Below are 27,936 nucleotides of genomic sequence, written 5' to 3'. Positions count from 1 at the left end.
AGCAGCGTGGCTCAGTGGAAAGAGCGTGGGCTTCAGAGTCAGAGGTCATGGGTTCGACTCCCGGCTCTGCCACTTGTCAGCTGTGTGACTGTGGGCAAGTCACTTCACTTCTCTGTGCCTCAGTTACCTCATCTGTAAAATGGGGATTAACTGTGAGCCTCAGGTGGGACAACCTGATTACCCTCTATCTCCCCCAGCGCTTAGCACAGTGCTCTGCACATAGTAAGCGCTTAATAAATGCCAACATCATTACCCTCCTCCCCGCCCCACAGCACCTGTGTATATGCGTACATATGTGTAATTCTATTTATTCACATAAATGCCTATTTACTTGTTTGGATGTGTATTTAAAATTCTACTTATATTGATGCTATTGATGCCTGTCTACTTGTTTCGTTGTCTGTCTCCCCCCTTCTAGAATACGAGCCCGTTGTCTCTGTTGCCGAATTGTACTTTCCAAGCGCTCAGTACAGTGCTCTGCACACAGTAAGCACTCAATAAATACGACTGAATGAATGCAGAAGGCATAGACATCTCGCTCGAGACGTTTGGATTCGAGGTGGGGTCAAGGGTTTTTTTTTTTTTTAGGAAAGGGGAGACTTGAGCTTATCTGAAAGCAGAGGGAAGAAGCCTTTGGGAAGTGAAAGGTTGAAGCGTCGTGGTTAGTGGAAAGAACCTGGGCTTCGGAGTTAGAGGTCATGGGTTCGACTCCCGGCTCTGCCGCTTGTCAGCTGTGTGACTGTGGGCAAGTCACTTCAGTTCTCTGTGCCTCAGTGACCTCATCTGTAAAATGGGGATTAACTGTGAACCTCACGTGGGACAACCTGATGACCCTGTATCTACCCCAGCGCTTAGAACAGTGCTATGCACAGAGTAAGCGCTTAACAAATACCAACATTATTATTATTATCGAAGGTGGTCATCAGGGAGGGAAGAAAGGAGGGGACAAGTGTTTAGATAAATTGCACAGGGATGGGGTCAGAGGCCCTGGTGGAGCGGGTGGATTTTGAGAGGAGGTGGGAAATCTCTGGAGATGCTATTGGGAAAGATGGGGAAGTCGAAGAAGAGGGAGGAGAGGAACTGGGAAGGAGCAAGGGAGATTTTAGGGAGCTTCCCCCTAATAGTTTCAATTTTCCAAGGCCTGGTCATTAGGAGCAAGAGACTGGGGTTGTGGGAGGAGGAAATGGTTCAAAGGGTTGTAATTCATTTGGATCTCTATCTTAGTAGAAGAGGTGCTAATGGCTTGCGAAATGGCTTGAAAGTCAGAGGACCTAGATTCCAATCCCAGCTCTGCCAACTGCTTGCCGTGTGACCTTGGGTAAGTCAATTCACTTCCTCTCGGTTTCCTCATCTGTAAAATGGGAATTAAATCCTATTCCTTACTGCCTAGACTGTGAGCCCAATATTCATTCAGTCAGTCAGTCGTATTTATTGAGCGCTTACTGTGTGCAGAGCACTGTACTAAGCGCTTGGAATGGACAACTCGGCAACAGGTAGAGACCATCCCTGCCCATCAACGGGCTCACAGTCTAAACGGACCCTAGTATGGGGTGGGGACTGTGTCCAACCTGATTGTCTTGTATCTACCTCCGTGTTTATAACGGCGCTTGCCACAAAGTATTTACCAAATATTATTATTCTTATTTTTACTATTATTATTATTGACACAACCCTCACCTTCTAGAAGAACTGGCTGCATTGGATTCAGGCTGAGAAAGATAACACTAGATGGGGCTAAAAGCGTTTTAGTGACAGCTAGTTTGCTCCACGCGTTAGTGGGTAGCGCTACCCAAAAATACTTGGAAAAATTCCATTAGGCAATCAACGGTATTTACTGAGCGCTTACTATGTGCAGAGCACTGTACTAAGCGCTTGGGAGAGTACAATACAACAGAGTTGACAGATATGTTCCCTAAGAAACAGCTCTTTTCCCACGTTACTTTCAATCAGTCATTTTTATTGAGTGCTTCCTGTGTGCAGAACACTGAACTAAGCGCTTGGGAGAGTACAACAATGAACACATTCCCCGCCCACAGCGAGCTTACAGTCTAAAAGGGGAGACGAACATTAATACGAATCAATACATTACAGATATGGACATAAGTGCCGTGGGCACTTATTTAATATTATTTTAATATTGTATTAAATATTTTATTTTAAATTATTTTATTTGATAAGAAATGATCAACCCATCTAGCACCTGTGTATTTGATTATATCCTTCCCCTGTGTATATATATATATATATATATAATCAACTGTTTAGTTGATTATTTATTCTGATTTCCTCATGTGTCAATATTTTCCTGTCTGTCCCCTTCTTTGAGAAGGTGGGATCTTAGTGGGCAGGGAATAAGTCTCATGATTATGATTATTATTAATACAATATATGTTAAGATGAAGCAGTGTGGCTTAGTGGAAAGAGCACAGCCTTGGGAGTCGGAGGTCATGGGTTCTAATCCCGGCTCCGCCACTTGTCTGCTGTATGACCATGGGCAAGTCACTTAACTTCTCTGTGCCTCAGTTTTCTCTTCTGTAAAATGGGGATTGAGACTGTGAGCCCCATGTGGGACAGGGACTGAGTCCAACCTGATTACTTTATCTACTCCAGAGTTTAGAACAGTGCTTGGCACATAGTATGCACTTAAACACCATAATTATTACTATTATTATTAACACTTATGTACATATCTATAATTATTGATGTCTATCTCCCCCCAGACTGTTAGCTCGTTGTGGGCAGCGAATATCACCATTTATTGTTGTACTTTCCCAAGTGCTTAGTACAGTCTTCTGCACACAGTAAGCGCTCAATGGTTACAATCTAATGAACAAATAAGCTTCTCTGGGCCTCAGTTCCCTCATCTGCAAGATGGGGATTAAGACTGTGAGCCCCATGTGGGATGGGGACTGGGTCCAACCTGATTACCTTCTAATAATAAATATGCTATTTGTTAAGTGCTTACTATGTGCCAAGCACTGTTCTAAGCACTGGCACTTTGTACCTACTCCAGTGCTTAGTACAGTGCCTGGCACATAGCCAGTGCTTAACAAATATCATTAAAAAAAAAAATTGGGGAGTTACATAACAACAGGAACGGCTGTCTGGCGACGTGAAGCGTGGTGTATATATACACACTCAGCAGTGCTGGGGACCAGCCTGGCCTCCTTCATTGACTTTAATCCCCTGCCTGGCTGCTTCCCCACTCCATGGTTGCCCAGTAGCCCGCTGGTCTCTTGGCTACCTATTTCTCCGCCCAGGCCTCTGCCTGACCTGTCTGAATTTCAGCACAGCACCCTCTGCTCCCAACACAACAATCAACCATCTTTGCGGCACGGACGTTGCAATTTGAGGGAAAGGGGAATCCGGCGTCAAGGCCAAGTAAAGCGGCCTCTCCCCCGCCTCCTGGTCCCGGTTTCATGAGGGCAAGAATAGATCCTTCCCTGACTAAGCCCCCCCTTTCCTCTTCTCCCACTCCCTTCTGCGTTGCCCTGACTTGCCCCCTTTATTCAATCCCCCCCCCCCAACCCCACAGCACTTATGTCCATATCTGTCATTTATTTATTTCTATTCACGTCTGTCTCCCCCTCTACACCATCAGCTGGGTTGTGGTCAGGGAATGTGCCTGTTTATTACTCTATTGTCCTCTCCCAAGCGTTTAGTACAGTGCTCTGCATACAGTAAGCGCTCAATAAATGCGACTGAAAGAATGAATCCTGAAAAACCACCAGGAGAGAGGCAGCCAGATGCTTCCCGTGCCCCTGCAGGATCTGAAAAACCCCAACATCTTTCACTGTTCAAATAAGATTTTTATTTTAAAACAAACCAACACGGCTTACCCTTCAATCTTCTCCTGGTTGGGGGAGGAGAGCTGACCATGCTTCCCGGGTTAGGTGGATTTTCTCACCTAATTAAATAAGCCCAAACTTCAAAGCCTTTAAAACAAAGAGCAGCTGTCTGATGGAGGAGGAAGGGCAGGGATCTTGGAAGAGGCTTCTCCTTCAGGGGCCAGGGATGGAGCACAAGAATAGGGTGGGATTTAATGAAGCTGCCTGGAAGGGGCAGATCAGAGCTGACCCCGATCAAGAATAATAATAATGTTGGTATTTGTTGAGCGCTTACTATGTGCAGAGCACTGTTCTAAGCGCTGGGGTAGACACAGGGGAGAATCCCGATTAGACTGTAAGCCCGTCAAATGGCAGGGACTGTCTCTATCTGTTGCCGACTTGTTCATTCCAAGCGCTTAGTACAGTGCTCTGCACATAGTAAGCGCTCAATAAATACTAGTGAATGAATGAATGAATGAAAAGTGCTTGAGGAGTCCAGGAAACAAGGAGTAAATACTCCAAGCCCCCTGAGGGGCAGGTCCAGGATTTACTAAATTTTTTTTTTTTAATTCATTTGATTGTTGTATGTGTTAAGCGCTCACTATGTGCCAAACACTGTTCTAAGCACTGGGGTAGGTACAAGTTAATTAGATCGGACACAGTCCCTGTCCATTATGGGGCTCACAGGCTAAGTAGGAGGGGGGACAGGTGTTGAATCCCCATTTTTCATTTGAGGAAACTGTGGCCCAGAGAAGTTAGGTGACTTGCCCAAGGTCACGCAGCAAGCCGGGATTAAACCCGGCTCCTCTGACTCCCAGGCCTATGCTCTATCCACTGGGCCAGGCTACTTCTCTACTAAGACCACCGGAATCAAACTCAGAAAATCTGAATCTCCTCACCCCTCCCTGTCCTCTTTCCCTCTCTATTGGCCAAATAATAATAATAATAATAATAATAATAATAATAATAATAATGATAATACTATTATTTGTTAACTACTTACTAGATGTAAAACACTGTTCTAACTGCTTGGGTAGATGCAAGATAATCGTTTCCCACAAGGGAATCACGGTCTAAGTAGGAGGGAGAATAGGTATTCAGTCCCCATTTTGCAGATGAGGGAACTGAAACCCAGAGAAGTTAAGTCACTTGCCCAAAGTCACACAGCAGACAAGTGGCAGAGTCAGGATTAGAACCCAGGTCCTCCGACTCCCAGGCCTATGCTCTTTCCACTAGGCCACGCTGCTTCCCTACTCTGTGCCTCCTCCATGAGTTCTTCCCCAGTACGTGATATAGTACCACGCACAGACTAAGCTACTATTATTTCCAGATCTCTCCCAGATGTCTGTGTGGGCTTGGGCGAGTCATTTCACTTCTCTGTGCCTCAGTCACCTCACCTGTAAGATGGGGATTGAGACTGTGACCCCACGTGGGACAGGGACTATGTCCAGCTCTATTTGCTTGGATCTACCCCAGCGCTTAGTACAGTGCCTGGCACTTAGTAAGTACTTAATGAATACCACAATTATTATTTTTATGTCTCTTCTCCCCACCTTCCATTCCCTGGGTCTCCTCCACCTCGGGTTGGGCTGTCGTTTTCTCTCCCTCTCTTGCTTCCGAGCCCCCTTCCCATCCCTGACGGCACCTCCTCCCACTCGTCCTTTCACTCCCCCCCACCCACCCCAGGAATGCCAGGCAACTCGAGAGCTGGGGAGATTAAAACTGGAGCTCCATGTGTGCGGGACTGAGCAAGTGCTTATCACAGTGTTCTGCACATTATATGCACTCAGTTGTATTTATTGAGCACTCCCTTTTTGTAGAGCACTGTCCTAAGCACTAGGGTGAGTAGAATCGTAGCCTGTGATCGATCGACTGACTGAATGAGCAGTTCCTTTAGCTCTCACTGGACATTTTAAAACAAGACATGTAGTTTTCTATCAAAAAAAACCCCATTTATTTGAAAGTGAAGAACGGTGAATTGACAAGTAGAAAAAAACCTGGCCTCCGCCCCACCCCGGAGTCTGAGCCTTCTACTCACGTGACCCTTCCCGAGCTGGTCTCTCAAATAGCCACTTCGCCAGGTGAGAAGCAGCACCCAGCAGGTGCAGAGAAAAGACTCGGATTCCTTTACCTTCCCCCCTTCGCACCATCCCGGGGAGGGGGAGACGGAGGAAAAAGCTGAGGTCAGCCCGGGGGCCGCAGGGTGGCAAGCCGGCCGGCTCCCCTGCCCCCGGCCCCAGGGCCGGGCGGGATGGAGCGTGGGGCTCCAGGACACCGAGGGCCACGTCTCCCCACGGGGGCCGGAGAGGCTCGGGTTGGCGGGGCGCTTAGCGGAGCACAATTAGACTACAGAGAGAGCGACAGTGCGGCCGCTGTGCTTCCGCCCCCGGGGCCCGGGGCGATAGCGGGGCATGCCTGGCGAGCCCCGCTCTCCCCGCCCCCTGGCATGGCAGGGAGTCCCAAGGTAGCAGGCGGAGTCTGCTCCAGATTCGGGTTTTCGGGGAAACGCGGCTCTAGAGTGTCTGCTTTGTCCCGCTCATGGACCGCGGCCTTGCAGGTCCAGGATAGAGATGTTCCAGGTCCGGGTGCCCTGCTGGCCTCCTCCCGGGGCACCCCCTCACTTCTGCTGGGGAAAAGGAGTCAGTGCCCGGGGGTGAGCTCCTGCCCAGGCCCGGTGTGAGTCAGTCAGTGTTCTGATGGGCAGTGACGGAGTGGCGGTGGGGCCCCGGGCCTTTGGGGTGGCTACAGGAGCCCACCCAACTGGCAGGAAGGGCGAGACCAGCGTGGGGTGGGTGGCTCCGGGCTCTCCAGGATCTCCGGCTGCTGGGCTCTCCGGCAGTTGGGCCTCAGGGTCTCCTCTGAGGGGCCCGGGGGTCCCCAGTTAGTGAGCAGTCTCTCTAGCTGCTGGACCCCAAGCTCTCCAGCCGGAGGCCCCGGATTCTCCCGGATCTCTAGCCACGGGGCTCCTGGATCTTCGGCTGTTGGGCCCCAGGGTCTCCGGCCACCAGGTCCCAGGCTCTCTGGCCGCCGGGTCCCGGGCTACCCGACTGCTGGGCACTGGACTCTCCGGCTGCTAGGCCCCGGGGCCTCTAGGTTTGTCCACCCAGCCTTCTGGTAGCTACCAGAGCCTCTGCCTTCATCCGGGAAACAGCCGTTCGCAGATCCGGACCCAAGATCGGGAGATATGATCCGGAGCCTTTGGGGGCCAGGCATCAAGGAAACGTTCCGTCGTCCACCCGCCCCGCTGGCCATCTCCGACCATCTGGGCGGATCCTGGCCGAGCCGCTCCCGGGAGGAGTCGCCATCAGCTGATCCCAGGGAGGCCAGGGCCACGTCAGGAGCCAGTGGCCCCTCTCTGGGCCCGGCCACGAAACTGGAAGTGGGGAGGGGGTGATCCTGCTGCTCAACCTACTCGCTCTGGCACCTGCTGCTGGCCCCCACCCCAAACGAGTTCTGAGCTCCACGGGCCGGACCCGGGCCGCCCCCCGCCCTCCCGCCCATCACCGGTTCTCCATGTGGATGTCCACGGGGACGAAAGTGAGTGCGGTGGGCTGGCCGACGGAGCCGCTGCTGGGCCCCAGGGCCGGCGGGCAGGAGGCCTTGCTGCTCTTCGGTTCCAGCTCCCGCTTAGTCCTCATTTTCCTAGAAAGAAACACCCACACGACTCTTGAGTTGGCCCCTAAATAATAATTGTGGTATTTGTTAAATGCTTACTATGTGGCAGGCACTGTACTAAGCGCTGGGGTAGAAAGAAATGTAAGAAACCCCAGGCAGGGGGAGGATTTTTTTCACTGTCCACTGCGGTAGGATGGTGTGAGGGAAGGGCTTCACGAGAGCCAGGCCCTGCAGGTGACTGGGAGTCAGGAGGCCTGGGTTGAATTCCAATCCCAGCCTCATTTATTTGTTCATTTGTGCATTCGTTCATTCAATCGTATATACTGAGCGCTCTTCACCAAAGCCCACCTCCCCCATCGGGGCGAAACCGAACGCTGAATTTCAACCCGTTATCATTCCCCGTCCCGGGGAAGGAGAAGTGGCCACTCCAGCCTCAACGGCCTACCTGTTGTGCATTTTTAGGAGCACCAGCACCACGGTGAATACGACAATGACGAAGATCACGATGGCGGCCACTATTGCTCCAGAACCTAGAGAGAGGGGCGGGCGAAACAGGTCAGCGCCTCCAATAGAGTGGAAATGGGTTCTGTGCTTCCGATGCACTTTCCCAAGTGCTCAGTATAGCGCCTAACCCTCGGTGGGCGGTCAACCAATAGTGGGGCTACTTCCGTGACCGCCGCAAAAATACCAACGGCCCTTACTCTTATAGAGGAGCTCCTCGGTTGTCTTGGTACTCGTGTTTGACGGGAGGGAGGTGGTGTCACCCAAGGGTGCAACCGTGGTCATCTTGGCTGCGGCTAGAGAAGAGGAGAAGCAAAAAACAAAGGTGAAAATCTTTCCCGTTATCACCTCCGATCCTCCCTACCCATCTTCCCTCTCTCGTTGAGAGAACCGCCTGTGACCCTGGACGCCTCTAGACTGTGAGCCCCAGGTGGGACCTGGGCTGTTTCCAACCTGATTAGCTTTTGAATCTATCCCAGCGCTTACTACAGTGCCTGGCACATAGTAAGCACTTAAATATCATTAAAAGAAAAAAAATCACAGAGTAACTCCCACTCCATCTTTGGAACATCAGTCAATCAATCAAGGGTATTTATTGAGCGCTTATTGTGTGCAGAGCTTGGGAGAGTATCATCAGAGTTGGCAGACACATTGCTTGTCCAGGAGGAGCTTGATCAATCGATGGTATTTGGCGAATGCTGACTATGTGCAGAGTACTTTACTCAGCACTTGGGAGACGACAATAAAACATACTTAGCGGGCACATCCACTGCCCGTACGGAGCTTCCAGTCTAGAGGCAGAGAGGGAGGGATGGATATTAATATAAATAAATTACAGATACGGACAGAAGCGCTGTGGGGCTGAGGGAGGGGATACAGAAGGGAGTGGAAGATCAAAGGAGGACTTAGTGGGGGAAGGCCTCTTGGAAGAGCTGTGCTTTTAGTAAAAGGCTTTTAATAATATCCAAACAAACGCCCATCTGGGATAAGGTCTCCCTGTCCAGCTACCTGGAAGGTCATCTGATGGTGCAGCTTCCTGGAATAGAAGGCCTTGTCTAGAGGCACAGGTGCGGGCTGAGCCTGCTGACCGTCGCTTTGGCTGGAGAACAGAGAGTCGCCTCCTGGCACAGCTGACCGTCTCGGGGAGGGAGAGCATCCAGATCAACCCAGCGGCAGGAATGGGAGGGAGGAGAGGCGCATTTTCTGCTGAGAATGTGGATTTTTTTTCTTTTGAGGGGGAGAAATGGGATGGGATGGTTGAATTTCCATCTCCATCTCCAAGACTGTAAGTTTATCGTAGGCGGAGAATGCGTCCGCCGCTGCGGTTGTATTGTACTCTCCCGAGGACTTAGGACAGTGCTCTGCAGCATGAAATAGTAATGGCCAGAGCCTGGGTCAGGGAGTCAGAAGGACCTGGTTTCCCATCCTGGCTCCACCACCCGTCTGCTGTGTGACCTTGGGCAAGACACTTCATTTCTCTGTGCCTCAGTTACCTCCTCTGTAAAATGGGGATTAAGAACGTGAGCCCCATGTGGGACAGGGACCGTGTCCAAGCTGATTCACTTATATCTACCCCAGCGCTCAGTACGGTGCCTGGCACATAGTAAGTGCTTAACGCGGCCATTAAAAAAACAAAAAAGCACCGTACTAAACTCCGGACTAGAAACAAGGCAGTCAGTCAGTCACTGGCCCTGTCTCACAAGGGGCTCACGATTGAGGTAGGAGGGAGAACAGGGATTTAATCCATAGTATACAGATGAGGAAACGGAGGCAAAGAGGAAGTGAAATGACTTGCCCAAGGTCACCAGGCAGGCAAGTGGCCGGGTTCATTGCATTCAGTTGGCTTAATGTAAATAATAATGTTGGTATTTGTTAAGCGCTTACTATGTGCCGAGCACTGTTCTAAGCGCTGGGGTAGATACAGGGTAATCAGGTTGTCCCACGGGGGGCTCACAGTTAATTCCCATTTTACAGATGAGGTCACTGAGGCACAGAGAAGTTAAGTGACTTGCCCACAGTCACACAGCTGACAAGTGGCAGAGCCGGAATTTGAACTCATGACCTCTGACTCCCAGGCCCGTGCTCTTTCCACTGAGCCACGCTGCTTCTGCAGGGTAAATAGCCCTGGCCTCTGAGTCAGAAGACCTGGATTCTAATCCAGTTCCTCCACTTACCTGCTGTCTGCGCCCATCATTGCCTTTCCCCCCGGGGGACTCAGACTCGGAACGCCACTGCAGCCGCCCGAGACCCTCACCCCCCGCCGCTGGCATCGCTGCCCTGCCGGACCCGGGGTTCGCCAGGAGGCCAGAGTTTCTGGAAACGGCCCAGACTTCACGAGGCGGCGGCAGACGCCGGGGGCCGAGCGCCAGGGCGGGAGTCCGGCCAGGAGAAATAACTCAGGACGTACAGTGAGGCGTTTGTTTGGAGGACTAACAGTTTCATTTAAACATTAAAAAATACAACGAAAAACCTCTTTTCATTCTCCTTTTTTGTTTTTCCCCCTCACATTCAGGCCCAAGGGACCAGCTCGGGGCCCAAAATGCCCCAGGTGAACCAGCCATCTCCTGGATTGGCCCAGTCCACACTGGGGCCCAGAAACCAGTCTGAGGTAATAATAATAATAATCGTGGTATTTGTTAGGCGCTTACTATATGCGAAGCACTATTCTAAGCGCTGATGCATCAGCCTCCTTGCCGATTTCCCTGTCTCCTGTCTCTCTCCTCTCAAGGCCATACTTCATTCTGCTGCCTGGATCGTTCTTTTAAAAATCTGTTCAGTTCACATCTCCCTCAAGACACCTCCAGTGGTTGCCCACCCACCTCCACGGCAAACAGAAACTCTTTAAAGCACTCAATAAACTTGCCTCCTCCTACCTTACCTCACTGATTTCCTACTCCAACCCAGCCCGCACACTTCACTCCTCTAACGCCAACGTACTCACTCTGCCTCCATCTTGACTTTCTCGCCACCGACCCCTGACCCATGTCCTCCTTCTGGCCTGGGACTCCCTCCTCCATCGTATCCGACGGATCGCCGCTCTCCCCATCTTTGAAGCCGTATTAAAATCCTATCTCTTGGATGAGATATTAAGCCCTCTTGCCTCGCCTCTTCCCGCCAGCCCACAGCCCCTCTCCAAAACAGCGTGGCTTAGTGGTTAGAGCATCCGCCTGGAAATCATAAGGACCTGGGTTCTAATTCTGGCTCTGCCACTTCATTCATTCATTCAGTTGTATTTATTGAGCGCTCACTGTGTGCAGAGCACTGTACTAAGCATTTGGAAAGTACAATTCAGCAATAAAAAGAAATGATCCCTGCCCACACCAGACTTACAGTCTGGCAGTGGGGGACAGACATGAAAACAAGTAAGCAGGCATCAATATAAATAGAACTATAGCTATGTACACACATATATATATATATATATATATATATACAAGGGCTGTGGGGGTGTGTTTGCTGTGTGACCTTGGGCAAGTCACTTCACTTCTCTGCGCCTCAGTTAACTCATCCCTAAAATGGGGTTATGACTAGGAGCCCCATATGGGACAGGGACTGTGTCCCACCCGATTATTTTGTATCTACCCTAGCGTTTAGAACAGTGCCTGGCACATAGAGAAGCAGTGTGGTTATAGAGAAGCAGCTTGGCTCGGTGGAAAGAGCCCGGGTTTAGGAGTCAGAGGTCATGGGTTCTAATCCCAGCTCCGCCACCTGTCAGCTGTGACCTGGGGTGGGTCGCTTCTCTGTGCCTCAGTTCCCTCAACTGGAAAATGGGGATGAAGGCTGTGAGCCTCACGTGGGACACGTCTGTTCACTCATTCATTCAACAGTATTTATTGAGCACTTACTATGTGCAGAGCACTGTACTAAGCGCTTGGAATGGGCAATTCGGCACCGGATAGAGACAAGCCCTGCCCAATGACGGGCTTATGGGGGGGGCCAGATGGACATAAGCAAGACAACTTAATCACAATAGAGTCAAGGGGATGGACACCTCATTAACAAAATAAATAGGGTAATAAAAATATCTACAAATGAGCATAGTGCTGAGGGGAGGAGCAGAGGGGAAAGGGGCTTAGCTGAGGGGAGGTGAAGGTGGAGCAGAGGGAAAAGGGGAAGCTCAGTCTGGGAAGGTCTCTTGGAGGAGGTGACCTCAGTAGGGCAGTCTCCCCCAGCGCTTGGAACAGTGCTCAGCACACAGTAAGCGCTTAACAAATACCAGCATTATTATTATAGTCTGCACTTAACAAGTGCCACAATTTTAAGAAACAACAGCCAAAAAAAAAAACAACCCTATAAATGTGTTTCTGTCAGAACTTGAGGCCTGTAAAGCCCTCGGCCGGGCCCCACCTCACAAAGAGGCTCTGTGAAGAGCGCGGGCCGTGGTGCGCACGCGCGGAGGCCGGGGTTGGGAGGGGCGGAGGAGGGAGAGGGCGGCGGTGCGCACGCGCGGGGACCGGGCGGGAGGGCGGCGATGCGCACGCGCGAAGGCCAGGCGGGAGGGCGGTGGCGCGCATGCGCGAAAGCTGGGCCCGTCCACCGCCCGCCCCCCCCCCCCCCAGTTGTTGCTAAATCCCTTATTGAATTTGCTAATTTGTGCATTAATTAATATTGTTAATTTGTTCATTAATTAATAAATGGTTAATTAATTCATTAGCCATTAATTTGTTCGGTTGAGCCATCCCAGCAACTGTTGGGACAGAAGCCACAGGTGATCCACAGGAGTGCCCAGGCCTCGTCGAAGCAGCCCCGCCATCAGGAAAAAGAAGGAGGGAAATCTCAGCTGGAATGGCCTAGTGGCTGGAGCTCGGACCTGGCACTTGGCTGTTGGGTGGCCTTGGTCAAGTCCCTTCACTTCTCTGGGCCTCAGTTACCTCATCTGTAAAAAGGGGATTGAGACTGTAAACCCCCATAATAATAATAATGTTGGTATTTGTTAAGCGCTTACTGCGTGCCAAGCACTGTTCTAAGCTCTGGGGTACCTACAAGGTCATCGGGTTGTCCCACGTGGGGCTCACAGTCTTCGTCCCCATTTTACCGATGAGGGAACTGAGGCACCGAGAAGTTAAGTGACTTGCCCAAAGACAGGTGGCAGAGCCAGGATTAGAACCCATGGCCTTTGCTTCCTAAGCCCATGCTCTTTCCACTGAGCCACGCTGTTTCTCCCCCATGCGGGATGGACTGTGACCATCCTGATTAACTTGTATCAACCCCAGCCCTTAGTACAGTGCTTGGCCCGTAGTAAGCGCTTAACAAATACCATTTAGAAAATGCATGGCAGAGCAAACCCTGGAGGTCCAGAGGTTCCCCAAGACATCGGGCTCCTTCACCCTCATCAACCAATCAATTGTATTTACAGCACAGCACCCAGGGAGACCAGGGGGCTCGGGAACGATCCCAGTTATTCAACGGGGGAAACCGAGGCACTTACGCTTTGCCCAAAGGCACACCAGCAGTCGAAGATTACTGTGAAGTGGTGCAGGATTTTTATTTTTTCCAAAATGCCTTCACTCATTCATTCATCATTCAATCGTATTTATTGAGCGCTTACTGTGTGCAGAACACTGTACTAAGCGCTTGGAAAGTACAGGTCAGCAATAAAGAGAGATGGTCCCTGTCCACAACAGGCTTACAGTCTAGAGGAATAATAATGGTATTTGTTAAGCACTTACTATGTGCCAAGCACCATTCTAAACAGCGGGGGAGATATAAGGTAATCAGGTTGTCCCACGTGGGGCTCACATTCTTAATCCCCATTTTACAGATGAGATAACTGAGATACAGAGAAGTGAAGTGACTTGCCCAAGGTCATGCTGCTTCACCTTCTGCTTCACCCTCTCCACATCTCTAGGAAGGAGGGAGTCTGTGAGGAAGGGAGTGGCAGGTTTTATTATCCCCATTTTAAAGATGAAGGAAACTGAGTCCCCGAGTAGAGGATCTTACAGTCTACCAGTGGGGACAGACTCTAAAATGATTCACAGATCAGGGAGGTGAGGGTGGGATAAAGGGATACATATATGAGTTAGTGCTTAAAGTGATAAGGTATGTAAAATATGAATATAACTGTGACAGATTGTGAGTATTCAAGGGCAAATGAAAACATAATAATTATGATACTTGTTAGGCGCTTACTATGTGCCAGGTACTATAGTAAGTGCTAGGGTGGATACAAGTAAATCACGTTGGACACAGTCCCTGTCCCACGTGGGGCTCCCGGTCTCGATTATGGTATTTGTACTACGTACCCTAGTGCACTGGAGCAGATACAAGATGAGCAGATCAGACAAAGTACCCCCGTCCCGCACATCTCCCTACTACTTAGACTTTGAGTCCCACGACCGGGATTATGTGTGATTTGATTATGATGTATCTAACCCAATGCTTGGGCAAACAGTAAACGCTTAACAAGCAGGGCCTAGTGGAAAGAGCACGGGCCTGGGAGTCAGAAGGACCTGGAAGAAGGGAAGTGGGAAGGAGTGAGAAGCCTAGGATTGCGCCAATCTGTCCTGGAAGATTCCCCCTCTCCCCCCGCCCACCTTATTGGGGGACCTCAGTGGAGTCAAGATCCAGCGGGCCCGGGGGAGCAAATCAGTCTCTATTTCCTGAGGTTTTCCCAACTCCCGCTTCCTCCTGCCTTGGGGCTCTCTCGGCCTGAGGGGTTCCCTCGGAGGACTTGGCAATGTGCCTTTGAGGGGGGCGGGGAGAAAGGGAGGACAAACAAGCAGAACCAGGTAGAGAGGCCCAGTCAGGCTTGGCCAGCTCCATGGGCCCTGGGGGTGAGATCGAATTTTGGCACCTGTGGAAAGCAATCAATCAATCAGTGGCGTTTATCGGGCATTTAATGTGTACAGAGCACTTCCCTCAGCACTTGGGAGAGTGCAGTGGAATTGGTAGACCAGTCCCTGCCCTCTAGGAGTTTTTAGTGTAGTGAATGGGGTGGCCAGCTGCCTCGCCGGTCTCTGCCCAGTCCTCCCCTGCCTCATTCGGGGGGAAGGCTCAGAGTCTCGCAGTGGAGGAAGAGGTCAGGGTTGAGAGTTAAACCTAGTAATCACGACAAGAAAAATAATCATGATAATACAACTAGCACTGCTGGGGTATTTGTTAAGGTCTCACTAAGTCCCAGGCACCGCACTAAGTGTCGGGGTACGTTCAAGAGGATCAGATTGGACACAGTGCCTGCCCCGCAGGGGAGAGTGCTTTGCACACAGTAAGTGCTCAATAAATACGGTGGAATGAATGAATGGGGCTCTCAATCCAAGAAGGAGGGAGACCGAGGATTGAATCCCCTGTTTACGGATGAAGAAACTGAGGTCCAGGGAAGTAAAGTGACTTGCCTAAGTCACCCAGCGGGCAGGAGGCAGCGAGAAGCAATGAGGATCTGGGTTCTCATCCCGGCTCTGCCTCCAGTCGGAGGGTGGGGGGCGGTGGGGGGCATCTGCTAACGGGCCTGCACCGAGACAGAGAAATTCGGGCCGTGGGGAGACCTTCACCCTCCCTCTCTCCCTATCCCCCTTGAGATGGGTGGTGTCCCCTCTGCCAGTCAATCAGATTTCCTGAGGGCTGTGTGCCGAACACACAGGTTGGCATTAGAGGAGCCAAGCGTGCGGGCTGGGGTATAGTAGGAGAGTAGCGCGGTGAGTTAGAAGGGGGCGAGGGGACTGACTGCTTTAAAGCCAAGGATCCCCAACTACGTGGGTAAGAGGTCCCGGGGGTCTGGATGGACTCCGGACTCTCCTCCTGCCCTCCTCCATTCCTCTGAGCCCCCGCCACGTGGTCCCGCCCTCCCCGCCCCCTTGAGCCGTAGGGTCCTGGCCCACAGCCTGAGCACTGGCCAGAAGCTCCCTGCTCAGGTAGCCCTACCCTGCCCTGCTCCTCCCTGGGGATAAGGTCCAGGGAGGAGCCCATTCCAGTCCAGTCCGGTCTATCGCCCCGTCGGCCCCGGCTGTGTCAACCGAACCTGCCCGTGTTGGGCACGGGGTGGGAGAGGGTGGGAGAGGAGGCGAGAATAATAATAATAATGTTGGTATTTGTTAAGCGCTTACTATGTGCCGAGCACTGTTCTAAGCGCTGGGGTAGACATAGGGGAATCAGGTTGTTCCACGTGGGGCTCACAGTCTTCATCCCCATTTTACAGATGAGGGAACTGAGGCACAGAGAAGTTAAGTGACTTGCCCACAGTCACACAGCCGTCAAGTGGCCGAGCCGGGACTCGCACTCATGAGCCCTGACTCCAAAGCCCGTGCTCTGTCCACTGAGCCACGGACAGAGTGGCCGGAGGAAGCGGTTGGCCGTTTCCCGGCTGGATTCTGGGCAGCTGATCTCCCAGGGTGGCTCCCGACCCTTTCGCCAAATTCTTGGATCAGGCCTCTCCGCCTCCAGGGACACCCGGATTGCTGCTGTTAATGGTATTTCCGAACTGTACTTTCCCAGCGCTTAGTACGGTGGTCTGCACACAGTAAGCGCTCAATAAATACGACTGGCTGAACGGATTTCTTAAGCGCTTACTATGTGCCAGGCACTGTCCTAAGCGCTGTGGGTCAGAGGATCCGCTTTTTTTTAATGGCACTTGTTAAGCGTTTACCGTGTGCCAGGCCCTGTGCTAAGCGCTGGGACAGATACCAGCTATCCGGGTTGGACACAGTCCACGTCCCACATGGGGCTCCCGGTCTGAATCGCCGCCTGGCAGATGAGGGAACCGAGTCACAGAGAAGTGACGTGACTTGGCTGAGGTCCCACAGTGGCCAAGGGGTGGAGCCGAGATTAGAACCCGGGTCCTTCTGACTCCAAGGCCCCGGGCTCGATCCCCTAGTGCTTCTCGGGGTTGACCCCTGCCCTCCGCCACGCACCCCCAACCCCCTCAGCTCAGCAAGTAGCAGAGATGGCACCCAGATAGCCCGAGGAACCAGGCGTGCCTATCCAAATCAAAGACGGCCTCCCCCACTGCCAACCGGTTGATGGGCAGGGGTGCGCGTGTGTGTGTCTGCCTGTGTGTACATGCACGTGCGTCCGTGCACGTGCGTCCACGTACAGCGATCGGAGGGAGAACAGGCCTCTCTGTCTCCGGCGCTGGCAGACACCCCCGCTCCGTCCTGAAGCAAAACAGCAGCACCCTCCCCCGAGAGTCATTTCCAACCACAGAAGCGGCTCCCTTCAGCCGTTCGTCCTCCTCGCTCCAGCCCTGGGGCGGGCGGGGCGGGCCGGGGAACGGGCTCCGGGGGCCCCCATTTTCACCTTCCTGCACGTTGGGGGACTGGAGGCCGTTTCCGTGGGCAGCCGCCCGGTGTGTCGGCCCAGATCCCTTCCCGTCCCCCTCTCAGATCCGCAGCTCCCGGCTGGATTTCCTTTGGGTCGGAGGAAGCAAGTGAGGGGGTGGGGGAGGGCGTTTCTGGGCCGGATCGTAGGGAACGGGGCTGGGTCTCGCTCCTGGCGGCGGCCCGTGGGTCCCTTCGCGTGGCCGGAGGAGGGGGACGGGAACACCGATGCGGCGATCCGGCCCGGGGAAACGCCTGGGGAATTTCGATCCGCAGCCCGATTCGCGGTGACTTACAATGTGAAGGCGTTCACTACAGTGGCCGCCCTTCTCACCCAACAGCCCAGCAAGAGAAGCAGCATGGCCGAGTGGATAGAGCACGGGAGTCCGAAGGACCCGGATCCTTATTCCGGCTCTGCCGCTTGTCATTCATTCATTCAGTCGTATCTGTTGAGCGCTTACTGTGTGGAGAATGCTGTGCTAAGCGCTTGGGAGGGCACAATACAACGATAAACAGACATATTCCTTGCCCACGACGAGCTTACGGTCTAGACCGGGGGGAGACAGACAGGGCCTGGGGGAACCTGGGGAGAGAAGAGAGCCCTTCAAGGCTGGGGGACCAACCTTGAGCAGGACCCTGCTCCCCCACCCCCGATGCGGGCCCCCTTGTCTACTGCGTGACCGCGGGCAAGTCAATTCACTTCTCTGGGCCTCAGTCACCTCACCTGTAAAATGGGACAGCTGTGCGACAGGGACTGCATCCAAATCATTTTGCATGCATTCGCCCCAGTGCTTAGTACAGCGCCTGCCACATGGTAAGCACTTAACAAATCCCACTATTATTAGCACCAGAGATCCGTTGGCTGTCGAATGTTCGTCTGCCCCTTTTCTTTCTCCCCCTCTAGACTGTAAGCTCGTTGTGGGGAGGGAACATATCTACCAACTCTCTTGTATTGTACTCTCCCAAATGCTTAGTACAGTGCTCTGCACCCAGTGAGTGCTCAACTAATACCCCCGCTCGATTGATTCCACCTCCTTTGAATGCATCCTCCCCTGGCAAGAGGATTCCCCCCCTTCTAGACCGTTCTAGACCGTGAGCCCATTGCTGGGTTGGGATTGTCCCTATTTGTTGCTGAATTGTACTTCCCAAGCGCTTAGTCCAGTGCTCTGCCCACAGTAAGCGCTCAATAAATACGATTGAAAAAATGAGTGAATGAATGAGGGTGGAGAAGGGGGAAAGGGAGAGATCACCAGTCCCCTTGACTCCTTGGATCCTCATCCCTCTTGCCTCTCCCTCGCATATCATCATCATCGACAGAATTTTTTGAGTGCTTATTATGTGCAGAGCACTTTACCGAGTGCTTGGGAGAGGACAACACAACAAAGTTGGAAGATACGTTCCCCCGCTTTTAAAATAATATTTGTTAAGCACTTATTCCGCGCCAGGCACGGTACTAAGCGGTGGGGTAGACGCAAGTTCATCAGGTTGGACAGAGTCCCCGATCCCCATGGGGTTCACAGTCTTAATCCCCATTTTATAGTTGAGGGAACTACAAGCCCAGAGAAGTGAAGTGCCTTGCCCAAGTTCTCCCAGCGGAGCGGGATTAGAACCCAAATCCTCCCGACTCCCGGACCGGCGCTCTATCCACAGGCCACGCTGCTTCCCCGCCCACAATGAGATTACAGTCCGGAGGTCGTTGGGGGCAGCCGGCCGGGGGGTTTGGGGGGGGGGGGGCATCCCCAGTTCTGGGCCTGCAGAATCGGGAGGGCTGGAAGACTCGAACCCAAGCCAGGAGGGTAGGGGGCCGGGGAGGGGTGGGGGAGGTCAGGCTGCCTCCAGGGAAGCAAACGCTCTGTTCTAACTGTCCCTTTGAGCCCATCACTGGCTGCCCATCTGACCGGATGAGGTATGTGTGTGTTTTGGGGGGGGGGTGTGTGTGTGTAGAGGCTTAGGGAGAGAGGGTGTGGACGGTTGGGGGAAGGAGGTGTGTGTGTGTGGTAGAGGGTTGGCGGAAAAGGGTATGTGTGTGAGTGTGTGGAAGGGTGGGGGAAGGAGGTATGTGTGTGTAGAGGGTTAGGGAGAGGGGGTGTGTGTGAGTGTGCAGAGAGTTGGGGGAGGGAGGTGTGAGTGTGTAGAGGGTTAGGGGGAGGGGGTGTGTGTGTAGAGGGTTGTGTGTGTGTGTGTATAGAGGGTTAGGGGGAGGGTGTGTGTGTAGAGAGTTGGGGGAGGGTGTGTGTGAGTGTAGAGGGTTAGGGGAGGGTGTGAGTGTGTAGAAGGTTAGGGGGAGGGGAGTGTGTGTGTGTGTAGAGGGTTAGGGAGGGAGGGGTGTGTGAGTGTGCAGACAGTTGGGGGAGGGAGGTGTGAGTGTGTAGAGGGTTAGGGGGAGTGTGTGTGTGTGTTTGTGTATAGAGGGTTAGGGGGAGGGTGTGTGTGTAGAGGGTTAGGGGAGGGTGTGAGTGTGTAGAGGGTTAGGGGGAGGGTGTGAGTGTGTATAGGGTCAGGGGAGTGTGTAAGCGTGCAGAGGGTTGGGGGGAGGGTGGGTGTGTTGGGTGGTGGTGGTGATGGTGTAGAGGGTTGGGGGGAGGAAAGGGCAGCGGAAAGGTGTCTCACACCGAAAACTTGGGCAGAGACAGCAGGCGCCCCTTGCCCGGGGCCCGGGCCGACACGGACACGGACACGGACACGGACACTGTCGGTCGGTCTGGGGGGGTGTGTGTGTGTGTGTGTGTGTGTGTGTGTCTCCCCGGGCCCCAGACGGTCGTCTGTGTGCGGGCAGGGCCCGTCCGTCCGTCCGTCCGCTCTGTTCCATGGAGTCCCCGTCCCCTCCCAAAGGTTGAGCGGAGCGCTCGGCGCAAAGTGGGCGCTGAAGCAGCCGCGCGGAGTGACGGACCGACGGCTCCCACCCCGGCCGCCCCCCGCCCACCCCCCCGGGCCCCGCTCACCTCCGCCCTCCGCCCTCGGGCCGGCCGGACCCTCGGCGGCCCCCGGACCTCTGCGCTGCGGCCCCGGCCCCGGTCCCGCTCCCGCTCCCGGCCCCGCCCGCCGCAGGTGACCGCCGCCCCGCCCCCTCCCCGAGCCCGGGGGGCGTGGGCGGCCGGGAGGAGGGGGAGGAGGGGGAAGAGGGCCGGCCGGACCAGAGACCCACGGAGCCACCGACCGACCCCCCGCTGCTCCCCCTCCTGGAGGCTCCCGACGGGGCCGGGAGCACAGAGCAAGGTGCAAGAAGCCGGGAGCACGGAGCAGGGAGCACGGAGCCAGGTGCAGGAAGCCGGGAGCAGAGAGCACAGCCAGGTGCAGGGAGCACAGAGCAAGGTGCACGAAGCAGGGAGCAGGAAGCACTGAGCAAGGTGCAGGGAGCAGCGAGCAGGGAGCACAGAGCCAGGTGCAGGAAGCCGGGAGCAAGGAGCACAGAGCAAGGTGCGGGAAGCCGGGAGCAAGGAGCACGGAGCAAGGGGCGGGGAGCAGGGAGCACTGAGCAAGGGGCGGGAAGCCGGGAGCAGGGAGCACAGAACAAGGTGCGGGAGAATGGGAGCTGGAGGCCACAGACCCGATGGCACAGAGCCGGGAGCAGGAGGCCAGGGAGGCCGGAGCACAGGCCCCCAGGTGTGAGCACAACCTCCTTTCCCACCCATCGTAAGTGGCACTGGGCCCCTCCTTCCTCCTCCTAACGGGGCAGACACCTCACCCTCACTCCAACAGTTCACCCCGCCAAACGCGGAGGCCGGGAGGAGCGTGCCCCCCCATCAAAGGTGGCACGGCGACGCTCAGAGAGGTTGGGCCACTCGCCGAAGGTCACCCGGCGGGTGAGCGACAAGTTCTCTATCCTCTTACCCCCTGCTTCCCCCCCCCCCCCCAGACCAAGCCCTCGGAGCTGGGCTAGAAACTGCAAGCCCAGGGGTGGAAGCGGGGGAAAGGAGAAAGAGATGGAGGGGTCACAGAAATTCAGGCCGGGGGGCCGGAGCGCTGTAATCAAATCGGACCGGACGGTTCACCGCCCGGAGACCCGAAAGAGACGCCAGCTGTGAAGTCACAATGGGCCGCCAACTCCTTGGGAAAATAAATGCCTTGGAAGCGCACGGGTGAAAAAATACTTAAAACGAAAACGTGATCGAAGTATGGTTTTGCCGGGTGACCCTAGGCAAGTGACGTATCTGCTCTGCGGCTCAGTTCCCCCGCCCGTTCACGAGCCTGTAACCTTGGAGTTCTCCTCGGTCAGGCGGTCGTCTATCGAGCGCTTACCGCGCGCAGGGCACCGTACCGAGGCGCTTGGGAGGGGACAAGACGACAATATAACGGATACATTCCCCGCTCGCGATCTCCACTTAGATGTCTCATTCAACTCACAGATTCAATCTCTCCCAAATTCCTGTCGGTTCGACCTTCACGACGTCGCCGAAATCCTTCCCTCTCCATCCAGACCGCTAGCACGTTAATCCAAGCGCTTCTCCTGTCCGGCCTTGAAAGACGAAGATAGAGCACACGGTGCCGAGCACGACTCGAGAGATGGGACAGGGTAGAGGATTCGGATGTTTTGACCCCCGACGTTTTTCCCTCTGACGGTCACTTCCTCATTTTCTTCTCTATTTTGAGGAACTCCCTGACGGTGTAAACCTGTGTCACCTCGCTCGGTTTTACAAATTACAGACTTTTAGGAGCCCAAGGCCGGGTGTTAAGTGGGAGTCTCTCGTTCATTCAGTAGTATTTACTGAGCGCTTACTATGTGCCGAGCACTGTACTGAGCGCTTGGAATGGACAATTCGGCAGCAGATAGAGACCATCCCTGCCCATTGCCGGGCTTACGGTCCGATCGGGTCTTCCCACCATCGTCATCCCCCCCGTCGTATTTATTGAATGCCGGCTGAACGGAGAGCGCTGTAGTAGATGTTTGGATGCAAAGCCCAGCCCCGGGTGTTTGTTACAACAGAATGGGTCGACACGATGCCTGCCCTCAAGGAGTTTAAAACATAGTGCGGGAGACATATTGATGTCTGTCTTCCCCTGTATTCACTCAGTCGAATTTATGGAGCGCTTAACTGTGCGCAGACTGTAAGGTCGCTACGGTCAGGGAATGCGGTCGGCTAATTCTTATATATTGGACTCTCCCAAGCACCTAATATGGCGGTCTTGCACATAGTAAGCACTCAATAAATACCTCTGATGGATTGACAGATTGATACAAAATATTAACATCGGATACAGATTCTGTCCCCCATCGGGTTCACCATCTAAGGGGTGGGGAATGCCGATGTTTTATCCCCCTTTTCAGATCAGTCGGTCAAGCGTATTTACTGAGCGCTTACTGTGTGTAGAGCACTAAGCGCTTGGGAGAGTATGACGGACACATTCCCTTCCCATAACGAGCTTACAGTCTAGAGGGGGGATACTTGTTTTGTTCTGTTTCGTTTTGCTGTATGTCTCCCCGGTTAAATTGCGAGCCCGTCATTGGGCAAGCGATTGTCTCTGTTGCCGAATTGTCCATTCCAAGCGCTTAGAACAGTGCTCTGCACATAGTAAGCGCTCAATAAATACGACCGAATGAATGAATAAATGTGAGGCCCTGAGAGGTTAAGGGTCTTGTCCCAGGTGACAGAGCAAGCCGGGGGGAATGATAAAAATGACAATAACAGCAATAACAGTAAGCGCTGAACAAATGCCTCAGTTATTATAATATTCCAAGCACCGTACTAAATGCCGGGACGGGTGCGATCAAGTCGGATCATCCCCGGTCTCTGCCCCGCATGGGGCTCAAAGTCTCAGGGGGAAGGAAAACAGGTATTAGTTAGAAGCAGCGTTGCTTGGTGGAAAGAGCACGGGTTTGGGAGTCGGAGGTCACGGGTTCTAATCCCAACTCCACAACCTGTCAGCTGCGTGACTTTGGGCAAGTCACTTGGCTTCTCTGGGCCTCAGTTCCCTCATCTGTAAAATGGGGATAAAGACTGGGAGCCCAACATGGGACAACCTGATGACCTTGTATCTCCCCCAGCGCTTAAAACAGTGCTTGGCACATAGTAAACGCTTAACAAATACCATCGTCATTATTATTATCATTACTGAATCTCCATTTTACAAGTGAGGAAATGGAGGCACAGAGAAGTGAGCCTATTTGCCCAAGGTCACCCATCAGGCAAGCGGAGGAGCCAGGATTAGGACCCAGGTCTTCCGACTCCCAGGCCCGTGCTCCTTCTACTAGGCCACGCTGCTTCCCAGGAACCTTAACCTCCCAACTTTTCAACACTGATTCTTTTGTTGGGTCCCAACAAAGGACGGAGTGGGTTATCTAAGCTCTGGCCAGTAGATTTTATTGGGGGGGGGGGGGGAGAAAAAAATCATCAGTCACAACTTGTTTGGCCAAAGCGCAGAACCTGTTGCGAGGTGATGTCACTTGGAACCTACAATGGCCCATTGAGAGAGGGGATGGGAAGTCCAGGGCCAGCAGGAGGGGAGTCGGGTTCAGTTTGCCGAAGGACAATGCAGCCCTGCCCCGAGCGTGTAGAAAACACCCCTGCGAGGTAACTCAAGCTCTGGAATGATGTTGACATATCAGCGGGGGCCCGAGAGAAGCCGGGGGCTCGAGAAACGGCTGCCCACTCCGCGAAACACTGCGGAAGAATGTGATTCTTCATTGTTTTGATTGGAATTCTCTTTCCTCCTCCACCAGATCTACACTCGTTTCTGTCTGGCTCTGGACAGAAGGCATTGTTTCCTCAGTGGGCCTGTAGTGTTTCTTCAAAGCGGAGAAATAAGAGGACTTCGGGGAAAAGCCCTCTTTTTCCGGCTCCGCCACTTTTGTCTGCTGTGTGATGTTGGGCAAGCCACCTCACCTCTCTGTGCCTCAGAGAACCCCATCTGTAAAATAGGGATTAAGACTGTGAACCCCATGTGGGACAGGGACTGTATCCAACCCGATTTTCTTGTATCTACCCCAGTGCTTAGAACAGTGGCTGCACATAGCAAGGGCTTAACAAATTACCATTAAAACGAAACAAAAAAAGCACAGGCCCGGGAGTCAGAAGGATCTGGGTTCTAATCCGGGCTTCACCACTTGCCTGCTGTGTAATCTTGAGCAAGTCGCTTCACTTCTCTGGGCCTGTCACCTCATCGGTAAAATGGGGATTAAGGCAGTGAGCCCCATGTGGGACAGGGACTGTGTCCAACTTGATTAGCTGATTGCTCCAGTGCTTAGTACAGTGCCCGGAACATAGTAAGTGCTCAACACAAACCATGAAATAAACCATGAAATAAAAGAGACCTGGGTCCAGCACCGATCCCATTCCTCAGGATGTGAGGTGGAAATCCTCAACAAACGAAGATCCACAAACGAAGAGTGACCGTGAGCCGGTGAGCCAGAAACAAGGGGGAGTTTCCTCTTCCATCTCCCACTCCACACTCTAGGAACGTTTCCCGCCGGATTGGCCAAAAGCGGAGAGATGCAAGCAGCATCTGATAACAAAGAACCCTGGGCCCGGCCTGTGGAGCGAGGTCATTTCGGGGGAACGAGAAAGGCCTTCTGGTGATTAATTACTCAGTAATATTTATCGAGCGTCTACTTGTGAGCAGAGCACTCTTCTATCTGTCTGGGAGAGGACAACAGAGTTAGTGGACAAGCTCCCAGCCCTCAAGGATCTAATAATAATTAATAATTGTGGTATTTGTTAAGCGCTTACCGTGTGTCAGGCCCCGTGTTAGGTGCTAGGGTGGATATAAGCACGTCGGGCTAGATACGGTCCCTGTCCCACATGGGGCATTTGACAGATGAGGTAACTGAGGCGCAGAGAAGTGAAGTGACATGCCCAAGGTCACACACAGCAGACACAAGTGGTGGAGCTGGGATTAGAACCCAGGTCCTTCTGATTCCCAGGTCTGGGCTCTATCCATTAGGCCACGCTGCTTCTCTGTAATGGGAATCTCTTTGGGGAAAACAAACCGCCCCCTTTGCATCCCACCGCCGTACAGTCCTTTTTTTTCTTACCTTTGTGGGCAGTTGTAGTAATTGTTTTTTGTTGCCAGATGTTGCTTGCATTTCTCTCCGCTTTCGCTCAGATCCGGCGGGAAGTATTCCCAGAACGTGAGGAGGGTGATGGAAGAGGAAGGGCCCTGGTATTCTGTCTCACTGGCTCACCGTCACTTTTCATCCTGAGGAATCGGATCGATGCTGGGCCCAGGTCTCTCTCTTTTTTTTAAAAAAGGTATTTGTTGAGTGCTTACTACGTGTCAGGCACTGTATTATGACTTTTTCTCCCCTTCCTTTCCTCAAACCTGCAGCCTACCTACGCACTTCTCTCTCCGGCTTCGAAAGCTATCCGACAGCCACTTACCTAGCTCCAGGAAGACAGATTTCCGAGGTGTTTCACTCTTTATTTGCCTGAATTATCCAGCGTAGAAAAATCAATCCATCGGTGGTATTGATTGAATGCTTACTATTAGCCGAGTACTGTACTTACGACGCGCTTGGGAGAGTACAACAGAGTTGGTAGACACGTTCCCTGCCCGCAACGAGCTTACCATGTAGAAGGGGGGAGAGATATCATGACTTTGAACGCTTTTCTTTCTGTTCCAAGCAAGGGCTAAGCACCTGGCCTGCCCCGTGTATAGATTCCCTAGAGAGAAATACTCTCAAGTGTACTCTCTCCAGCCCCAGACTTTCCAGTTCCTTCCCAAGGGACATTAGAAACCCCGGATGGAGAAGTTAAACAGTCGGTAAAAAGACCAAAGCAGCGTGGCCTGGTGGCTAGAGCCCAGGCCTGAGAGTCAAAAGGACCTGGTTCTAATCCTGGTTCCACCTCTGCTTGTCTGCTGTGTGACCTTGGGTAAGTCACTTCACTTCTCTGGGCTTCTGTTACCTCCTCTATAAAATGGGGATTAAGACTGTGAGCCCCATGTGGGACATGGACTGTGTCCAAACTGATTATTTGTATAATAGTAAGCGCTTAACGAATACCAACATTATTATGTGCAGAGCACTGTTCTAAGCGCTGGGGGAGATACAGGGTCATCAGGTTGTCCCACGTGAGGCTCACAGTTAATCCCCGTTTTACAGATGAGGTGACTGAGGCACAGAGAAGTGAAGTGACTTGCCCACAGTCACACAGCTGACAAGTGGCAGAGCTTGGATTCGAACCCATGACCCCTGACTCCCAAGCCCGGGCTCTTACCACTGAGCCACACTGCTTCTACCCCACTGCTTAGAACAGTGCTTGGCACATAGTAAGCACTTAACAAATACCATTTTTTTGTTTAAAGACTGGTATTTGGGCCAGTACCCCAGAGAGCTGATCTTCTAGACTTCTAGATCTTCTAGTAATAATAATAATGTTGGTATTTGTTAAGCACTTACTATGTGCCAAGCACTGTTCTAAGCACTGGGGTAGATACAGGGTCATCGGGTTGTCCCACGTAGGGCTCCCAGTCTTCATCCCCATTTGACAGATGAGGGAACTGAGGCAAAGAGAAATGAAGTGACTTGCCCAGGGTCACGCAGCTGACAGGCGGAGCCGGGATTAGAACCCATGACCTCTGACTCCCAAGCCCGGGCTCTTTCCACTGAGCCACGCTGCTTCTCTCTAGACTGTAGTTGTGGGCAGGGGTTGCCTCTCCTTATTGCCGAATTGTACTTTCCAAGTGCTTAGTCCAGTGCTCAAGTGCTCAATAAATACGATCGAATGATCTCCTACGTGCTGCTTAAATAGAGCATGTGTAATTCAGATAACCCCGAAAACTGCCTTCCGGGAATTTCAGGAGCGAGGATGACAATCCCCAGTCTTGCTGGGCTCTGCTTTGGATCATCGCTTAATACAGTCCTCTGCCTCTGAGAAGCAGCGTGACTCGGTGGAAAGAGCACGGGCTTTGGAGTCAGAGGTCATGGCTTCGAATCCCGGCTCGGCCACTTGTCAGCTGTGTGACTTTTGGGCAAGTCACTTCACTTCTCGGTGCCTCAGTGACCTCAACTGTAAAATGGGGATTAAGACAGTGAGCCTCACGTGGGACAACCCCATTCCCGTGTCTACCCCAGCGCTTAGAACAGTGCTCGGCACATAGTAAGCGCTTAACAAATACCAACATTATTATTATTATTACAAATACCAACATTATTATTAAGCGCTCAATAAATACCATCACCCGCATCGGGCTGCCCACGAGGCAATGGCCTGGTCGAGCCACCAGAGGGCGCCCACCCGATTCCTTTTTTTTCCCCTGGTGTTCATCAAGTGCTCACATTGTGTTAAGCGCTGTTACCGGGGTAGATCCAAGTTAATCGGACCGGATACAGTCTCCGTCTCCAAGAGGCCTTGCCAGACTGAGCTTCCCCTTTTCCCTCTTTTCCCTCTCTGCCCCGCCCTCCCCTCAGCTAAACTCCCTTTCCCCTCCGCCCCTCCCCTCAGCACTGTGCTCATTTGTAGATATTTTTATTCCCCTATTTATTTTGTTAATGAGGTGTCCATCCCCTTGATTCTATTTATTGCTATTAAGTTGTCTTGTTTTTGTCCGTCTCCCCCGATTAGACTGTAAGCCTGCCGATGGGCAGGGATTGTCTCTATCTGTTGCCGAACTGTCCCTCCCGAGCGCTCAGTACAGTGCTCTGCACATAGTAAGCGTTCAATAAATACTATCGAATGAACGTGTTCACAAATTCTGTTTGACCGCGCTCTCTCCCGAGCGCTCAATAAATACCATCGACGGATTGAGGGAAGTAGATGAGAAGCGGCGTGGCCTAGTGCAGAGGGCACGGACCTGGAAGTCGGAAGGAT

At 52.9% G+C, this 27,936-nt stretch overlaps 1 protein-coding gene and 1 long non-coding RNA gene across 5 annotated transcripts; one reads left to right on the top strand and one right to left on the bottom strand.

Moving 5' to 3' along the window:
• Window positions 1-450: 450 nt before the first annotated feature.
• LOC120638899 lies at window positions 451-10,710 on the top strand. Of its 2 annotated transcripts, none has more exons than XR_005660937.1 (5): window positions 451-559; window positions 1,228-1,318; window positions 7,905-7,997; window positions 10,456-10,551; window positions 10,672-10,710. It is a non-coding gene; the product is annotated as an uncharacterized LOC120638899 (long non-coding RNA). The 2 variants fall into 2 exon arrangements; XR_005660938.1 differs by having other exon boundaries at window positions 1,225-1,318.
• On the bottom strand, window positions 7,327-20,167 carry LOC100078321 (non-compact myelin associated protein). 3 transcript variants are annotated; one of them, XM_029081563.1, is made up of 4 exons: window positions 20,134-20,167; window positions 8,144-8,239; window positions 7,888-7,972; window positions 7,327-7,469 (listed from the first exon to the last, which is right to left on the bottom strand). In XM_029081563.1, exons 2-4 carry the CDS (start codon window positions 8,226-8,228, stop codon window positions 7,328-7,330), a joined length of 312 nt encoding a protein of 103 aa, XP_028937396.1. In that variant the 5' UTR covers window positions 8,229-8,239; window positions 20,134-20,167; the 3' UTR covers window position 7,327. The 3 variants fall into 3 exon arrangements, with proteins under 3 accessions (XP_028937396.1, XP_007666143.1, XP_007666142.1); XM_007667953.3 differs by lacking the exon at window positions 20,134-20,167 and adding an exon at window positions 17,488-17,574; XM_007667952.3 differs by lacking the exon at window positions 20,134-20,167 and adding an exon at window positions 8,952-9,385.
• Window positions 20,168-27,936: the final 7,769 nt, after the last annotated feature.

The sequence above is a fragment of the Ornithorhynchus anatinus genome, chromosome 16 (assembly GCF_004115215.2).
Source record: "Ornithorhynchus anatinus isolate Pmale09 chromosome 16, mOrnAna1.pri.v4, whole genome shotgun sequence".
Taxonomy (NCBI): domain Eukaryota; kingdom Metazoa; phylum Chordata; class Mammalia; order Monotremata; family Ornithorhynchidae; genus Ornithorhynchus; species Ornithorhynchus anatinus.
This window is presented reverse-complemented; position numbering and strand designations above follow the sequence as displayed.